Source organism: Artibeus jamaicensis, unplaced genomic scaffold (assembly GCF_021234435.1).
Source record: "Artibeus jamaicensis isolate MK-2021 breed Jamaican fruit bat unplaced genomic scaffold, CSHL_Jam_final contig_1410, whole genome shotgun sequence".
Lineage (NCBI taxonomy): Eukaryota > Metazoa > Chordata > Mammalia > Chiroptera > Phyllostomidae > Artibeus > Artibeus jamaicensis.
The window spans coordinates 2,364,528-2,382,773 of NW_026521281.1; the positions used below are offsets into that span (position 1 = coordinate 2,364,528).

An 18,246-nucleotide genomic window follows, 5' to 3' on the forward strand; every position below is an offset into this window, starting at 1 on the left:
TACCCTATATGTTTATTACATATCAAATAAGTAAAATGGTTATACTAAAGTAGCTATAACCCAACCGCCCCCACTGGCCATGCAAAAAAAAAAGTCTGTGTTTGGGTTTCTAGCAGTCTCTCATTCCACTGACAATGACAAATAAAATCCCTGCTGATTTTCACAGCCAGATATGTGGGCTTCTCTTCCTGGTGATGGTGTTCCAGGCTGGGGAGCCATGCATATGGTTGAGAGCCCTAGCTCCTAAAGGAAGATCTTTGTTGCTTATATATCCCTCCAGATTCTCAGCTGTCACAAGTGGATGTGGGGCCAGTCCTTTTTGCTCCTCCATTTTTCCTACTAGTATTGATGTGGCTTTTCCTTGGTTATAAGACTTCTGTTCAACCAATCTTCAGTTGATTATTCAGGTTGGTTGATCCATAATTTACTTGTAATGCCAATTTGATCCTAAGAGGCGAGTGTAACTTCCAACTACTCTGCTGCCAGCTTGGATCCTCTCTAGATATGTTTTTATTTTTAAAAATATTTAAATTACTTTTAGAGAGAAGGGAAGGGAGAGGGAATGAGAAACACCAATGTGTGGTTGCTTTTCTTGTGCCCCATACTGGGGACTTGGCCTATAACCCAGACATGTGCCCTGACTGGAAATCGAAGCAGAACTCTGGTTCACAGGTCAGCACTCAGTCCACTGAGCCACACCAGCCAGGGCTCTAGATATTCTTATAAGTGTAATCATACAACATGTCCTTTTGTGTCTGGATTATTTGACTTAGCACAATTTTTTCATGGTTCATGTTGTAATATGTATCAGAACTTCATTTCTTTTACTAATATTCCATTGTATGTATATATATTATGTCTTAGTCCATTAAGCCGCTGTAACAAAGCACTGTAAGAAATGTTTTATAAAAGCAGAAATTTATTTCTCACAGTTTTAGAGCCTGTAAGTCTGAGATCAGGGTGCCAACATGGTTGGGTTCTGGTGAGATCCCTTTTCTAGGTTATTTTTCATTTCTACGTATGTGTTGTTTTTAGTATATGTTTACATCCATATTAAAGATACTGTCTTGAATATTTTTTAAAGATTTTATTTACTTACCTTTAGAGAAATGGGAAGGGAGGGAGAGAGGGAAACATCTATGTGCAAGAGAAACATCAATTAGTTGCCTTTTGGGCTGACTCAAAACTTAGGAATGTGCCCTGACTAGGAATTGAACCAGCAACCTTTCAGGGATGATGCCCAACCCAGTTAGCAACACTAGTCAGGGCTGTCTTGAATATTTTTTAAATTATTAACTTTAGCTCCTTACATCCAGGTACAGATGGCTTCCTTTTGCTAGAGTCCAATCAGGTAGTCATCAGACCCAGAGACTTACAGCGCAAAGAGGTCATTAAAATTGTGGGATTCAAAGTTAGAGAGCATGACATAGCTTGCTGGATAATTCCCATAACATAATGTTTGGAGAACTACTCAAAAGGTGCAGTTTTGTGGCTATCTGATATAAGGGCCAAATAGAATGCCCAGTAACCACAAAGTTCTCAACATCCAAAGAATTCAGTTAGGTGCCAGGCCTCCTTTTTCATGGTAGGGGGAATGAAGAGACATTTTTTCTTTGACTGACTAAAGGACTGAGTATTATAAACCTGCCTACATGTACTGAGAAACATTGTCTGGCAAACAGGCTCCTGAATTTTTGTGGGGATTTTTGTCATTTTTTCTAGATGTGTAGTATCATAGCATGGGCTGTTTAAACAGAGGCTTCTTGATTAACAACAATCAGGACATCATGTATATAGTGGAAGTTTTGAAAATGAGAATGTAGAAGCACTTGCCCCAAACTTTGGCCTATCAAACTGTGGCAAGTAGAGTTTACATAACCCTGAAGTACAAGAAACATATATTTGGAGGCCTGTTCACATGAATCCAAAAATATCTGACCCTTAGGTGCCAGTAGAATGGGAAAGGTTTTGTTAATGTGTAAAACACTGTACCATGTGCCATTACTTTAGTTAGTCATATTATCTGCAACAAGTGAAATTAGGAGACACAACTGAATTCATTTGACAACCCACTATAAACCTTCAATTCCCCCTACACTTTTACACATGGTTGTCCTTGAACCTCTTACTACCTGTACTTCCTTTAAGTATTTAATCAGAGCTGTAATTTTCTGTTTTTTCCTCCTGAGTTTCTATATACTCAGGAGGGGTCAGGGAGGCTAGTGTTAGAGTGATTTATGTGTCCCACCAACCCTTCTCTACATGCGGCTGAATCTTATCTGGCACTTACAGGCAGGAAAATTCAAGCATCTGTTCCTAATATATACTCAGATTTAGAGGTAACATTGAGAGTACATAGAATTGACCCAAAAGGTTCTACTCACAAGGGGATATTGGCTTCCTTTCTGCATTGTAAACCAAATCCAAACCAATTAGCTCACTTCTGATACCATTTCCTTCAGCAGGTCTTGGTAAAATAGTAACTTGAAGATCCATATCTAACAGGGCCATAGAAGTTTGATTCTGTCCCTTCACCAAAATTCCCCAGCATATTCAAACAGGTGCATATGATGTTCGGTCATCATAAGGAACAGGGAGTCCTCAGCTCTCATGTACATTCATCACAAATTCTTGTAAATTACCCTCAAATTCCACTAATTGGCTGGTGAGGTTCTCCTTTTTCCTATTACAGAAAGTCATGTCACTATCAGCATTTTATCTTCATTGCTACAGGTATCCAAAACTATGACAAATATGAAATATTACCCTGTTTTTGAGTTAACAAGGTAGCCTCATACAGTTTTTTGGGAGCCAGTAGAAGACAGGAGACTTCTGGGTCAGGGACAAAGGATAGTTTATTATTTACAGTAATAGCAATAGTGTGCATATCAGAATTTTGCCCCAGGAAGCACAAGTCCCACTTTGCTCAGAGTGATGTAAAATGGTCATATGACACCTACAGTACAAGAAAGAGAACCTTAGTTTGGGAAGCTCAAACTTTTATAAAGGGTAGTAAGCACCCTTTGCTCTTGAAGGAGACATTATCTTTATTATATTAGAATAAGCATTCCTTCCCTACTATCCAGAGAAAATCTTCCAGACTCTAAAAATGCCTGCTCTTTACTTCAGAGAGAGATACTATGAGACATATACTCTCTATCTGCCAAATCTGCTTGCTTTTTAAACACCTTTAACAAGATAGCTTAAAAGAAATAGAATCTTTCTTTCAAGATGTACAGAAATATATCACACATATGCAGAATTGGCTTTCAACAACATATGGGTGACATTGCTGGTAATATGCCATCTTAAAACTCATAAGGTAATGACAAGTTTCTCTCTGACTTACATTATCACCAATAGTGCATAGGATCTCCCTCTTGCTTAACGGGTCAATACATACTTTCAAACTTTACATGTGTTGCTGCTCTGATGTGTGTGAAATCATTTTATTTATCTTAATTTCCATTTTCTTCTTATCAATGAGATTCATATAGTCAACAAATATTTATAAGCCAGATACTCTTCTAAAGACTTGGGATACATTAATGAGTATGAAAGAAGAAAAATCATGCACTTTCAGGGATAACATTCTCATAAAACAATAAGCATATTAAGTTATATGGTATGTTGGAAGATTACATACATTATAAAGATACAATAATGTAAAGGAGAGTTGATTAAGGTAATGTATATTTATTGGGCATATGATCTATTGTGAATTGGTTATTCATGTTTTTTTCCCAAGTTCTCTATGGACTGCTAGTTTTTTCTCACTGAGTATATTATTTATTTATTTATTTATTTATTTAATCATTTTAAGCACTGAAGTTTGTAGCCTAATTTCATTTTACTCCACTATGTATATAATGATTTTGAAATTAGGGGTTTGCATATTTTCTTACATTCAAATTTATCAAACTTTTCCCTCAATACCTTTGCATTTTTTGCCTTGAAATAAAGTATTCCCTATTTCCACAAATAAAAATATAAACATTTTCTTTTATTCTAAAAATTTTATAATGTTACTTTCCAAATTTTGGTATTTTTTTTCTACTTCAAGCTGATTTTTTGTATAAAGTATGATCAAGGGATTTAATTTTTGTGCTAAGGAAAAAAAAAAAGATTAATCCAGCACCACCGAATGAATGTCTTTTTTTCATTCATCTGAAATGTCACTTCAATTATAATTCCAGTTTCCTACATGCAAATCTGGTTCTAAGTCCTTTCTTTGTTTCACTGACATATTTGACCTTGCTTTTTCATCCTTGCCCTCCTTCAAACTACTTTACACAGTTGGCAGTTATACTATTAAAATATAAGACAAATTATGTCACACCTCTGCTGAAAATACTGGCTCCCCATCACACTCAGTGTAAATGCAAAGTTCATTCTAGTACCTCCTAAGCTTAAAAGCTATATGCCTCTCCCATATCCCCATCACCTCCTTAAATTCACTTCCTGATCTTCTCTACCTTTAGCTTCAGCCATGCTGATATCCTCAGTTGTCCTTGAACATGCCAGGCCACAAGTGTCTTGGGGGCTCAGCACTTGCTGTTGCTCTACCTGGAATGCACCTTCCCCAGACAGGCACAGGGCCAGTTCTCTCATTGCATTTAGGTATTTATTCAAAAGCCTTGTTTTTATCTATCCAATTTCAGACTCCAGCCTGGCATTTACATCCCTCATTCCTTGCTTCCCTTTTTTTTTTCCTTCTTAACACTGATCACTCTGAAAATACTTTATATTTATTTACTGTATTATGGCTACTATCTGGCACACTAAAATAAAAGTTCCATGAGGCTAAGATTATTTTCTTAAGTGCCTGTGCCTAGAAGATTGCCTGGCAGAGAGCCTACCTGTACTAACTATTGATGGGAAGCAGCTAAACCAAACAAAAAAAATTGAGGACAAAGTAAGCTAAAAGAGGGGCTAGGAAGTTTTCCCTTGGTCTCACCCCAAAGCTACTTCCATAAATGGGGCCAGGGGACAAGTGGGCATTTTATTAGAGTGAAACAGGCCAGCTGGGGGCTTGGCCAACTTCAGCAAGCATTCTGAATCTATAAGGGGCTGAGCCCTTCCTCAGACCCAGCTGTCTATATACTTGTAGGGCCCTAATTATTGGTTTATTATTTATGTTTTTTTTCATGTGGACCAGAAATAAGAATTTTTCTAATATGAAACCTGCCAAATGTCTAAGTAGCTAATTTAAACATAGAAAGCAATAAAAACATGAAAATCAAAAAACAACACAACAGGCTGAAATTGGCCCATGGGTGAACTGCATGTGCATGCCAGACTAAATTGTGGATTGTGGGATATATGAAAAAAACTTAACTCCTGCTATGGTGAGGTGGCCCTCCTCCTGTCATTCTTGAGGCAAAGGGGTTCAGGAAATGTAGGATAGAGAATGAAGAGGAATTACTGACTTCTTTCTAATCCTGTAAACTCCCCGTCTCCACCTTCTCCCAGGAGCTAGGGGAACCTGGGCAGTGGGAGTCATCAGAACTCTTCCCACTTTTCTGGTAAACCAGACAGCGGGTTTGAGGGAGAATTTTCATAATAGGACTGGGGAGAGGTAAGGAGAGGAACAGAAGGACATAGACCCATGTGCCAATTGACACATACACAGAGGGACTGTATGAGAGTTAAAGTACCCTCTTGCCACCAAGCACCACACCACTGTGTGGCAATACAGAGTTGAAGGAAGTCCTTACACCAAGCCACAAATCCCAGCCTGACTGCCCCACGCCATCTATTTCACCTGCAACCAGAGCTGAACACTCTCCCATCGAAGCTCCCCATGTGCTTGGGGGAGGGGCAAAACTGGCCAGGAGGTCCCTGTGAAGAGTTAGTAGCCACCCGATTTGTTGAATATAGCCACCAAATGGTGCTTCTAGGGGCAGCAGACCTCAATTAGGTGAAGCACTGGGTGGAGCCACCTGTAGTTTCAGGCAAGTACTAAAAGCAGCATGGACTTGCATGGCCCATTCCCTGGAGAGAAGCAGCAGCCTCCATCCTCTGATGCCCTTCCTCCAAGGGAAGGCAAGGGTACAGTCCAGCGGGAGGAAGAACAGTGAAGGGACTGCTATACCTGAGTTCAACAAGGTTCACAGGAATTGTTTACACAGCACAGGGTAAAGGAACCAAGACCTTCAGGTCCAACATTTACTGCACCCGGGTCCTCTGGGAACTGTGAGGTGACCCACAGCCACATGCTTAAGTGCGCACAGTCAGAACATGTGTTTAGGCTGAGGGTTGGGGGTTCTGCTTTGCATTGTGGCATGAGTTCCCTGGAATAAAAGTTTTAGGTATAAACTTGGCTGCTGCTTAGCATTTGAGTCATCCCTGTCAGTCCATCTGGTTTCTTTGACAGTTGCCACATCTTTTGTGCACAGAGGCAGGGACAGCATTGTGCATACTGTCAGAAGTCCAACTTTTCCCTGCACATTCCCATCTCTCACCAACGCCCCCCCCCCCGCCCACACCTGCATTCTCACTCACTGGGGTCAGTCTTTCTTCTTAGAATTCCCCCCTCCTCAGTGTCCCTGCAGCACTGGCCCCCACACATGCATAGACCCTCTCTCTGAGTATCCTTTAGCCTCTCCCCAGATCCCTGAAAACATGGTCTTTCTCCCCCTTGCTCTGGACTTCTGAGCTTCTCTGTGAGTCCCACTCCACTCAATGTATTCTGTTTTCCTCTAAACCTCAAGGTCTCCCTCTCCCTCCTTTGTTCTTTACCTCCTTCCAGTTGGATGCCTCCCCCTCCTAAGACATTCCTCACCCAAGGAGACCTCCATTTCTGGCCCCTCCCCACCTCTTCCTGAGCAGTCACCTCCTCTTTCCCCTCCCCCCACAGCCCATCTCTAGTTCCTTCTCCTCCCTCCTCCCAAGACCAGGCCAGCTAAGCCCTATTCCATTTTTAGATGACTGATTATGATACTAGCTGAACTTTGTTCACAGCCTGAATTTACAGCTGTCCCTTCTTCTCATACCCCATCCACCAAACACACCCACTCTATTCAACATGATAAAGTCCTTCCACACATGTCATTTCCATATACATTTATATTTTTCAGAAGAAATCAACAATTATGCTGGCAATGATGTTGGTTAGTAGGGACACTAAAGCTTTCTATACATGAAAAAGTTACATTTTTTGTGTGTCTCCAAACCACACATTTGCCTCCAAAAATGTGGCCAATTGTACCCTAACAGTTAGGACTTTTTCACCAAATCATAGACATAGATATGGAAGTCATCATCAAACTTGATGAAATACACAGAGGGTTTGGCTTTGACTTGGTGAATGACCTTGCCTGTCCTTTTGGAGCCATCTTCTTTGGTATATTCCACGTGTTTACCTATCAGGCCATCTACAACTCCTTCTGGTTCCCTCTCTGCTGGAGGAGACTCACTGGACTCTGGCATGATACGGAGGTCTCCTTCTTTAAAATCATCTAGAAGCTGGTACATATACAAAACAGGATCTTTCTCATAGGTGATATAAAACCAGGCTTTCATGATTGGTGCTTGAGCTAAGACCATCCCTCTCCATTCATCCTTTGAACCATGCTCGCCCTCAAAAATATGTTCCACAGCTTTACCAATTATGGTATTTGCAAGGTGCAAATCTCTGATTCGAGAAAATGGCACCTTATCAGGAAGGATTTTAAGCTTTAAAATCCTTTCATCTTTGTGAAGTTCCAGTCCATAGACACAGTCAATTCCATCATATTTCACCAGATAAAGAGAAGGATTTATAGGCACCTGATCCAGAACGGTTCCCTTCCACTGGGTGATGGGCTCATCGCCTTCCTTCCATCCATGTGAAATTCTGCAGCCCACGAGGTTCCTGCAGGGCTGGGATGAAGGTCTGCCCCTCTGCTTCTTTTGAGAGGATTTTTTCTTCCTCCTATTTGCAGATCCGGTATGGCGACTGACAGTTTCTCTGATTTCTTGCCCTGCAGCTTCCTTTTTGTGGGGGGTCTTCATACCTGCAGGTGGAGGAAGGAGGCTAGGGAGAAACATTTAGTGCATTACAGCATAAAATTTTTTTCTCTATGACAAAAATCCCTGGGCACCAGGTGCGCTGCCACTCAAATTATTTATATATGTCTAACAGGAATGCTGGTTATCAAGATATTATGGATGCTTGCCTGTAGTGCCCTCCCTCCAGGCTCCTTTGACTGTGATGGAGTTTTAGAGAGGTGGTGATTGTTTTTGATTGAGGCCCCAGCAGTAGAGATCAGGGTGCTTTGCATACCGCCTGCTCTTCTGTTGCTGTCTTAGAGTCCCCACACCAAACACAAGTATTCATCATTTCTTAGACCTCACTCCATCTCTCCCATTTCCACTAGTGTAGTCCACATGTCCCTTGCCCATCACAGCCTGCACTTCATCCCTCTTGCTTCCCATCCTAATGCCTTCTGCTTGGAGTTCAACCCCTCTCTCCTTCATCTCCTTACTGTTCATCCCCATTTTCCCGCTGAGAGCCCACAAGAGACCTATTTCCATTTCCGGCCACCTTTGAACACCCTGCAGGTGCTTTTTGGCTCCTCACTCCCACCCCAAGTGGCCAAGTCACTCTTCTCAAGTATCTCTCATGTCCCACCCCAGAAGTTACCCTAACTGTCCTGCCTGACACAAACTAACCCCCATCACCCCGTTTTCTATTCCAATGCCCACCTTCCCGCGTCCAGCGATCGCGGGCCTCACGTGTCCAAATCAGACACGTTGTTCCTGCCAGTGCTGTGAGCCTGTGTGGAAAGAGGATCAGCAGATGCCGAGCCGGGAGCTTGCTGAAGCTGCTTGGATAGAATCCGTAGACAAGGAACGTGTCTAGGAGGTGGCCAGGCACGCCAAGAGGATGGTGGCTGTGTCTCCGGCACTGTGCTGACCGGCCCTCTGCCTCCCGGACCGCTGCAGACACCTCTCTGCCACATCAGGATCCCACCAGCCGCTACTGCTGCAGCAGTCTCCTCCCTCCTTCCGTAGCGCAGCTTCCTGCCAGGAGAGAGGCCTCCTCTTCCTGCCTAACAACGTGCGCCCCCCTCCCCCAACTCTCACGCCCACCTCTGTGTCGGGTTGGGCAAGCGCTTGTCCCCTCCTGGACCCACTCCTTCCTTTCCAAAATCCAGAGCACAACAACCCCCACTCCCAGCCAGCCAGCCTCCCTTTCTCCAGTTCAGGGCCCCCAAGCTCCCCACCCCCACTCCACCCAACCCCCACATCAGTGCCCCTGTCCCATCTGTTTTCCATCTAGGAATTCGCCCTTTCCTTTACCCGGTCCTTTTCTGGAGTTATTCTTTATATTCAGAAACCTGCCTTTCCTTGACACTTAAAGGGATTTGTGGTAGAATAAGAAAAATGCACTAGTGCCTGGTCTGCCATTTTGACCCAATCCCTAGGAGATTTTTACTCTCTGGTCATTCCCAGGCTTTATTTCTTGAACATATATTTTTTCCTGTTATTTTTTCCACCGATTGATAAAAAGAATTATATGCACAACGTGGACACTGTAAAATTCAGAAAATTCACTTGAAGAAAATAATCCCCTTCTCATGCGCCAGAACTCAACAGCAAAATAACACTCATTATTTCCTCTGCCTTTTTTCTAATCTCTTAGAAATCTGGGATCATTTTGAAAAATCATTTGTTAAAAATTATTTGTAAAATCATTGTTATGATACTTTGAAAACACAGTGTCCTTAGCAATATTAGATGTACTATTCTCCAATAAAATTAATTTTACCTGTTTTTACTGAAGTATTTAAAAGGAGAAATAAATTATTACCTATAAAATTTAATTTTCTATTATCCTCAAGCCCTGATCTTATTTCCTTCTCCTTCTCTAATGTTAATATTCATTATTCATTTTTGTGTATTCTAACAATCATATACACGCACAGATGAATACTATACATTTTCTGTGTCATTTATTTTTAAAATGTACATTCTGAGTGATAATTACCCCATACTCTTAGGAAAAAAATAATAATTCTTTTTTAGTTGCCTATACCAGACATTTCTGGCACATGGCACTGAGTCATTATGACCCAGCTCTAAGAGTATGATATCTCTACATGTTATAACCAAGAGTGTATTTAGTTAAACAATATTTTCTAGAACCTTTTTGTACTATGTAAGTCTACTCTTAGGATATTCAAGAAAATGTTTTTTCTTAATGATTACATTGTCAATGAACCTGAAATATAACTCTGATGTTCCTCAATCTAACTTGCCTAAGCTGTATTTTAAACTTAGTTTTATCACAGGTATGTTCTTTTTCTGAATCTTATTTTTATTACTGAATAGTTAAAAATTTTTTTCTGTGCCATATTTCTGACATTTCTTGCCACCTTCAAACTCCTGAAGATATGACATTTTGTCATCCATTGAGCAATATTATTAAATGTGCATTCTGCTTTTGATATAATTTTCATTCATTTCAAATTTCATTTTAAAAAATAATGCTGCAATAATATGTTCCTGTACTTGTTCCAGAATTTCTACAGTATATACACTGAAAGAAGAAATACTGAGTTGCATGTATAAGCTCTTCAGAGTTCATACATGGTGCCAAATTGCTACATTAATTGGCTATACCAAATTATGGTATACTCAACATTATCGGTATTTCATCTTCTCCATATTCTAGACAACTCTGGATATATATCATCTTTCTGGTGTGTGCCAAAATAGTGAGGAATGGCAGCTCATTACATTTTTCTGATCATTAGTGACTTACAACTTATTTTCTTGTTTTTTGGCCATTCAGTATTCCTCTAGTGTGAGTTTTTATTCACATATTGCTTTTAAATTGTTCATCTTTTTTTATTCCCTTATATATTGTTGACTCTAAAATTAGCCAGTTACATGTATTTTATGTAAAATTTTTATTTACACATTAAATATTAGTATCTATTCCATTTAAATTATTGGAATATTGCACAAAGAATTATAAACTTTAACAACTAGAGTTGTTCCCCCCCATTGGTATCCTTGTTATGAGTTTTCTTTTTTGTCCTCTTATGTACGCATAGAAAATATATTTTGAATATCATTGAGTGTAACATACTATTAATTTTGAAACACACTTTCTTTCTGTACCAATAAAAAAAGGAAATGACCACCAATACAACTAAGATAAGGCATGAATTGTTAGACAGAGATCAATTTCAGAAATGTTAAAATATGAAAAATGAAGAAAAGGAGAAAAAATAAAGAAAGCAAAGGGAAATAATAGCATGCTTCTTTTTATGACAACACATGTAAAATACTTTGTCTTTTTTAATTATAAGTTTCTTTTTCTTATTGTTCAACTATAGTTGTAACCATTTTTCCCCCATTACTCTCCCCTGCCCTACTTACATCCCACCTCCCACATTTAATCCTCCCCACCCAGTGTCTCTGTTCATGGGTCCTTTATACATGTTTCTTGACTTGACCCTTCTCCTTCTTTCCCCATTATCACCCTCCCTCCTCCCCTCTGGTTACTGTTAGTTTGTTCTTTATTTCCATGTCTCTGATTCTATTCTACTCGCTTGTTTGTTTTGTTGATTAGGTTCCACTTATAGGTGAGATTATATGCTATTTATCTTTCACTGCCTGGCTTAATTCACTTATCATTATACTCTCCATTTCCATCCATGCTGTCATAAAATGTAGGAGCTTCTTTCTCTCTGCTGTATAGTATTCCATTGTGTAAATGTACCACAGTATTTTGATCCACTTATTTACATTTTCCGCAGTGGATGCACCAGTCTGCATTCCCACCCACAGTGCACTAGGGTTCCCTTGTCTCCACAACTTCACCAGCACTTCTTGTTTGTTGATTTGTCAATGATGACCAATCTGACCTATGTAAAGTGGTATCTCGTTGTAGCTTTAACTTGCATCTCTCTGATGGCTAGTGATGCTGGCCATCCTTTCATATGTCTCTGAGTCCTCTGTATGTCCTCCTTGGAGAAGTGTGTGTTCGGGTCCTTTGCCCATTTTTCAATTGGATTGTTTGTCTTCCTGGTGTAGAGTCACATGAGTTCTTTATATATTTTTGGAGAGCAAACCATTGTTTGAAGTATTGTTGGCAAATATGTTTTCCTATACAGTTCCCTTTTCACTGTGCTAATGTTCTCTTTAGCTATGCAGAAGCTTTTTAATTTGATGTAGTCCCATTTGTTTATTCTTTCCTTTACAGTCTTTGCTCTAGGGGACATATGGATGAAAATATTGCTACATAGAATATGTGAAATTTTCCTGCCTATGCTTTCCTCTAGGACTTTTAAGGTGTCATGGCTTATATTTAAGTGTTTTATCCATCTTGAGTTTGTTTTTGTGTATAGTGTAAGTTGGTGGTTGAGTTTCATTATTTTGCATGTAGCTGTTCAGCTCTCCCAACACCATTTGTTGAAGAGGTTATTTTTACTCCACTTAGTGCTCCTGCCCCCTTTGTTGAATATTAATTCACCATAGAGACATTGGTTTATTTCTGGGCTCTCTGTTCTCTTCCACTGATCTATGTGTGTGTTCTTATGCCAGTACCAGTCTATTTTAATTAGAGAAGCCTTGTAGTATAGTTTGATACGAGGTATTGTGATCCATCCTGCTTTGTTCTTCTTTCTCAAAATTGCTGAGGCTATTCGGGTTTGTTTATTGTTCCACACAAATTTTTGAAATGTTTGTTCTATATCTGTGAAATACGTCATTGGTACCTTAATGGGGATTTCATTGAATCTATAAATCACTTTGGGTAATATGGACATTTTGATGATGATAGTTCTAGTCCATGAACATGGTATATGCTTCCATTTATTTGTGTCTTCCTTAATTTCTTTCTTCAGTGTTATATAGTTTTCTGAGTACAGGTCTTTTACCTCCTTGGTTAGGTTTATTCCTAGGCACATTATTTTTCTTGTTGCTATATCAAATGGGATTTTTTTCTGATTTCTGTTTCTTATATTTTGCTGTTGGTGTACAAAAATGCCTTTGATTTCTGAATGTTGACTTTGTATCCTGCTGCTTTGCCAAATTCACTTATTAGGTCGAGTAGTTTTTTGGTGTATTCTATAGTGTTTTCTATGTACACTATCATGTCATCTGTAAAAAGTGACAGTTTTACTTCCTCCTTTCTAATTTGGATGCTTTTTATTTCTTTTTCTTGTCTGATCACTGTGTCTAGAACTTCCAATACTATGTTGAATAGAAGTAGTAAAAGCACACATCCTTTTCTTGTTCCTGATCTTACTGAGAAAGTTTTAGTTTTTGCCCATTGAATATGATGTTGGCTGTAGGTTTCTCATATAAGGCCTGTATTATGTTGAGGTATGATACCTCTACTCCTACTTTGCTGAGTGTTTTTTTTAAATAATAAATGGGTGCTATATCTTATCAAATGCTTTTTCCTAATCTATTGATATGATCATGTGATTTTTGTCCTTCCTGTGAAACTTTGTCTTAAATGAAAGGAAGTATGGTATTATTGGTGAAATTTTCAAAGCATAAATTTGGCCGTGTTTCTTTTGTATTTTCTATAACTTTCTTATTTTTGCATCAAGCATTCAACATAACATGTTACTTTTCCCTTCTCAAAAATACTCTCTTTGGATTCCACTTACTCTTCCAGTGACCACCTTATTTTTCTCTTCCACTTTGCATCAAAACTTGAAAGAGTTGCTTATGTATTATCATTTTTTCCCTTTCATTGTCTTTCTAAACCCTCTTTCTATTCTAGTCTGGTTCCCCTGCCCACTCCCCCAGCATTCCATAAAACTGCTCTTAATGTCAACAATGACCTCTAATTTTCATTAATTTTTCTCCTTCACTGTTTAATATTAATCAGCAGCTTTTGATCATCTATTTTTCAATAAAAGCTTTTTTATTTGACTTTGAGGATTTTACACTCCAGGTTTTTCTGGTAACTCACTGGCTATTTCTTTTTCTTTTTTATTCATTCCTCCTTATTATGCCCATGTCTTAATTTTGCTGTCCCTGGGCTCAGTCCGTAGACATCTTCTCTATCTACACTCTCTCCCTTGGTTATTTCATCCAGGCTTATGACTTTAAATATCATCTATGAGTTGTAATGTCTTGAATTTGTATGTTTCAGCCGACTTCTCTCTGCACTGTAGACTTGTAAATTTAGTTACCTACTTAACCTCTCCGTGGGGCTGGCTAGCAAAGCCAATATATCCAATTTGAGAGTGTTATATTTCCCCTAAAACCTGCTTCACCTGCAGATTTACGTTCCCGTCACAGTAAATAGAAAGTCCATCTTTCCATTTGCTCAGCATATAAATTGAATGTAAATCTTTCACATAGCCCTCATCTAATTTGTCATGATTATGTTGGCCATACTTTCAAAATTTGTCCCAAATGTGACCATTTTAAACATTTTCACTATTACCACCCTAATTTAAGGCATCCTCATTCTATAGCCAGTTTATTACAAAGGCCTCCTTACTAGATTGATTACTTGTACTCATGTCTCTTTATATTCTTATCTCATATATCAGTCAAAACCTACAATGGCTCCCAATTTCACTTAGAGGAAAAGCCAAAGTACCTAGAGTTTCTTACAAGACTGTACATGGTCCAGCTCCTGCCCCTATTCTGTTGTCTTTCTGATATTACCTACTATTCTCAGGTATCATATTCAAGTATAGGAGTATAAAATTTCTATGTTCTTAGGCCACACTAGGTCAAATATCAGTTATTCCAAATGGTTCAGCCTATCATCTAACTGAGCTCCTTCTACATTGGCATTGTTGGTGCTCCTTGAACAAGCAAAATATTCTCCCACTTCCAGAACTTTGCACTTGCATTACTTCTTTTTAAAGATTTTTAAATTTTATTTTCAAAGAGGGCGAAAGAGGGAGAAAGAGAGGAAGAGGAAAATCAATGTGTGATTGCCTCTCATGCATCCCCTCCTGGGGACCTGGCCTGAAACCCAGGCATGTCCCCTGACTGGGAATCACACTAATGACCCTTTGCTTTGCAGGGCAGCACTCAGTCCACTGAATCACACAAGCCAGGGCTTTTTTCCCACTATCTTAATTCTCTGTTCCTTATATTCACAATGAGGGCTAACATGCAGAACTTACTTAAAATACCTACTTCAATATCCAGATCCTCTTTATTTTGATCAACTCTTTCCTGTGCTACTTGCATTATTAGTTTATGCTTAGTTCTTTTACAAAAACAATCCAAATATTATTCATGTAATATGAAAAAAATCTCACACATAAAATAGTTCAGTGCAGGTGTTTCCATTCAATAAGCAGAGTTCCTAAAATTGCTAATTCAAGGAAAAGGGCATCTTAATCTCATCACACCTCAGCCATTTTCAATGACTCCATGATCCTTCACCAGATACTCTCCATCTAGCTGGCCAACAACTGAAGAAAGGGAAAGGTAGGAAGAATTTTCTAGAATAGCATTGTCCAATGGAAATATTAGAATAAGTCATGTGTACAAGGAAATCAAGAATACTCAGTTGAGAAGAGACAGTCTCTTAACTATAAAATACTCTACTAAGTGAAATAATCCACGTGATGAAAGACAAATACCATATGATCTTACCTATGAGTGGAACCTAATCAACAAAAGAAACAAGCAAGCAAAATGGAACCAGAAACATGGAAATGAAAAACCAACTGACAGTAACTACAATGGAGGAAAGAGGGGGGTAAGGGGGGAAGAAGGGCAAGGGTCAAGTCAAGGAACATGTACAAAGGACCCATGGAGAAAGACAACAGGTGGGGAGGATTGAATGTGGAAGTTGGGGTGTGGGTAGAGCAGGGGAGAGTAATGGGGGGGGGAATGGGGACAACTGTAATTAAACAATAAAAAATTAATTAAAAAAATAAATGGTGTCAGGGAAACTGAACATTCATATCCAAAAAATGAAACTGGACCTCTACCTCACACTGTTAATAAAAATGCACTCAAAATGGATCAAAGAAAACAGGAAAAAACTTCATTGACATTGGTCATAGATTTTGTAAATATGACACTCAAAGCACAGCAACAAAAGCAAAATCAACAAGAGGGACTACATCAAACCTAAAGGCTATGCACAGAAAAATTAACAATTAACAAAAAAGAAAAAACAATCTATAGATTAGGAGAAAACATTTGCAAACCACATACCTACTAAGAGGTTCATGTCCAGGACATGTAAGGAACTCATACAACTCAAGAGTACAAACAAAAACAAAAACAATTTAAATAGAAATGAGCAAAGGAAATGATAGACATTTTTTCCAAAGAAGATATTTAAATAGCCAGCTGGTACATAAAAAGCTAATCGATATCACTGATAATAAAAATGCAAATCAAAACTAAAATGAGATATCACTTCATAACTGTTTAGAATGGCTATTATTAAAAAAAGACAAGCAATAACAAGTGCTGGCAAGGGTATGGAGAAAGGGGAACCCTTGTTCACGGTTGGTGGGAATAAAAATTGGTAACAGCACTAACAAAAAATTTTGGAAGTTCCTCCAAAAAAATTTTTAGATTTATTTAATTATGGTTCAAGTACAGTTTTCTGTCTTATACTCCCAACCCTGCCCAACTCCCCAAGTGCTCCCCACTTCCCTCCCATTTCCCCCTGCCGCTTTAGTTTTTGTCCATGTGTCCTTTATACTTGTTCCTATGAATCCTTCCCCTTTTCTCCTGGTCCCTCTCCCCTCTGGTCCCTGTCAGCCTGTTCTGTATTCCAGTGTCTTTAGTCATATTTTGCCTCCTTGTTTGTTTTGTTGTTTAGGTTCCTGTTAAACGTGAGATCATATGGTATTTGTCTTTCACCTGGCTTATTTGACTCAGCATAATGATTTCCAGTTCCATCCATGCTGTTGCAAAGGGTAGGACCTCCTTCTTTCTTTCTGCTGCATAAAATTTCATTGTGTAAATGTACCATAGTTTTTGGATCCATTCATTTACTGATGGGCATCTAGGTTGCTTCCAACTCTTGGCTATTATAAATTGTGCTGCTATGAAAATTGGGGCGCATAGGTTCTTTTGGATTGGTGTTTCAGGGTTCTTGGGATATACTCCTAACAGTGGAATTGGTGGGTCAAAAGGCATATGAATTTTTAGTTTTCTTAGAAAATTTCATACTGTTTTCCATAGTGGTTGTACCAGTCTGTAATCCCACCAACAGTGAACTAGGGTCCTCTTTTCTCCACACCCTCTCCAACATTTGTTGTTTGTTGCTTTGTTTATGATAGACATCCTGACTGGTGTAAAGTGCTATCTCATTGTGGTTTTAATTTGCATCTCTCTGATAGCTAGTGATATTGAGCATCTTTTCATGTGTCTCTGGATCCTCTGAATGTCCTTTTTGGAGAAGTGTCTGTTCAAGTCCTTTGCCCATTTTTCAATTGGGTTCCTTGTCTTCTTAGTGTGGAGTCGTGTAAGTCCTTTGTATGTTTTGGAGATTAAACCCTTGTCTAAGGTATCACTGGCAAATATGTTTTCCCAAACAGTTTCTCCTCTTTTTATCTTAATACTGTTTTCTTTAGCCATGCAGAAGCTTTTAATTTTTATGAGATCCCATTTGTTTATTCTTTCCTTTATGTGCCTTGCTCTGGGGAACAAATCAGTAAAAATGTTGCTGTGTGAAATATCTGAGATTTTCCTGCCAATATTCTCCTCTAGGACTTTAATGGTGTCATGGCTTATATTTAAGTCTTTTATCCGCCTTGAATTTATTTTGCTGTATGGTGTAAGTTGGTGCTCAAATTTCATTTGTTTGCATGTAGCTGTCCAGTTCTCCCAAAACCATTTGTTGAAGAGGCTATTTTTACTCCATTTTATGTTGCTGCCCCCTTTGTCGAATATTAGTTGCCCATAGAGACTTGGGTTTATTTCTGGGCTCTCTGTTCTGTTCCATTGGTCTATGTGCCTGTTTTTATGCCAGTACCAGGCTGTTTTGGTGACAGTGGCCTTGTAATATAGTTTGGTATCGGGTATTGTGATCCCTCGTACCTTGTACTTCTTTCTCAAAATTGCAGCTGCTGTTTGGGGTCATTTATGGTTCCATATAAATTTTTGAAGTGTTTGTTCTATGTCTGTGAAATATTCCATTGGTACTTTAGTAGGTATTGCATTGAATCTGTAAATTGCTTTGGGTAGTATGGACATTTTGATGATGTTAATGCTTCCAATCCATGAGCATGGTGTATGTTTCCATTTGTTTATCTCTGCCTTGATTTCTTTCTTCAATGTTGTGTCATTTTCTGT

General features: G+C 38.9%; 1 protein-coding gene across 2 annotated transcripts; it reads right to left on the bottom strand.

Moving 5' to 3' along the window:
- Window positions 1-6,875: 6,875 nt before the first annotated feature.
- On the bottom strand, window positions 6,876-8,963 carry LOC119055534 (spindlin-2). 2 transcript variants are annotated; one of them, XM_037153773.2, is made up of 2 exons: window positions 8,689-8,963; window positions 6,876-7,997 (listed from the first exon to the last, which is right to left on the bottom strand). In XM_037153773.2, the coding sequence occupies exon 2, from the start codon at window positions 7,993-7,995 to the stop codon at window positions 7,219-7,221; it is 777 nt and encodes a 258-aa protein (XP_037009668.2). In that variant the 5' UTR covers window positions 7,996-7,997; window positions 8,689-8,963; the 3' UTR covers window positions 6,876-7,218. The 2 variants fall into 2 exon arrangements, with proteins under 2 accessions (XP_037009668.2, XP_037009666.2); XM_037153771.2 differs by having other exon boundaries at window positions 6,876-8,017.
- Between the last annotated feature and the right edge of the window lie 9,283 nt (window positions 8,964-18,246).

Coding starts and splice junctions, on each gene's coding strand:
- LOC119055534 (XM_037153773.2), bottom strand. CDS start 7,995: ATGAAGACCCCCCACAAAAAGGAAGCTGCAGGGCAAGAAATCAGAGAA.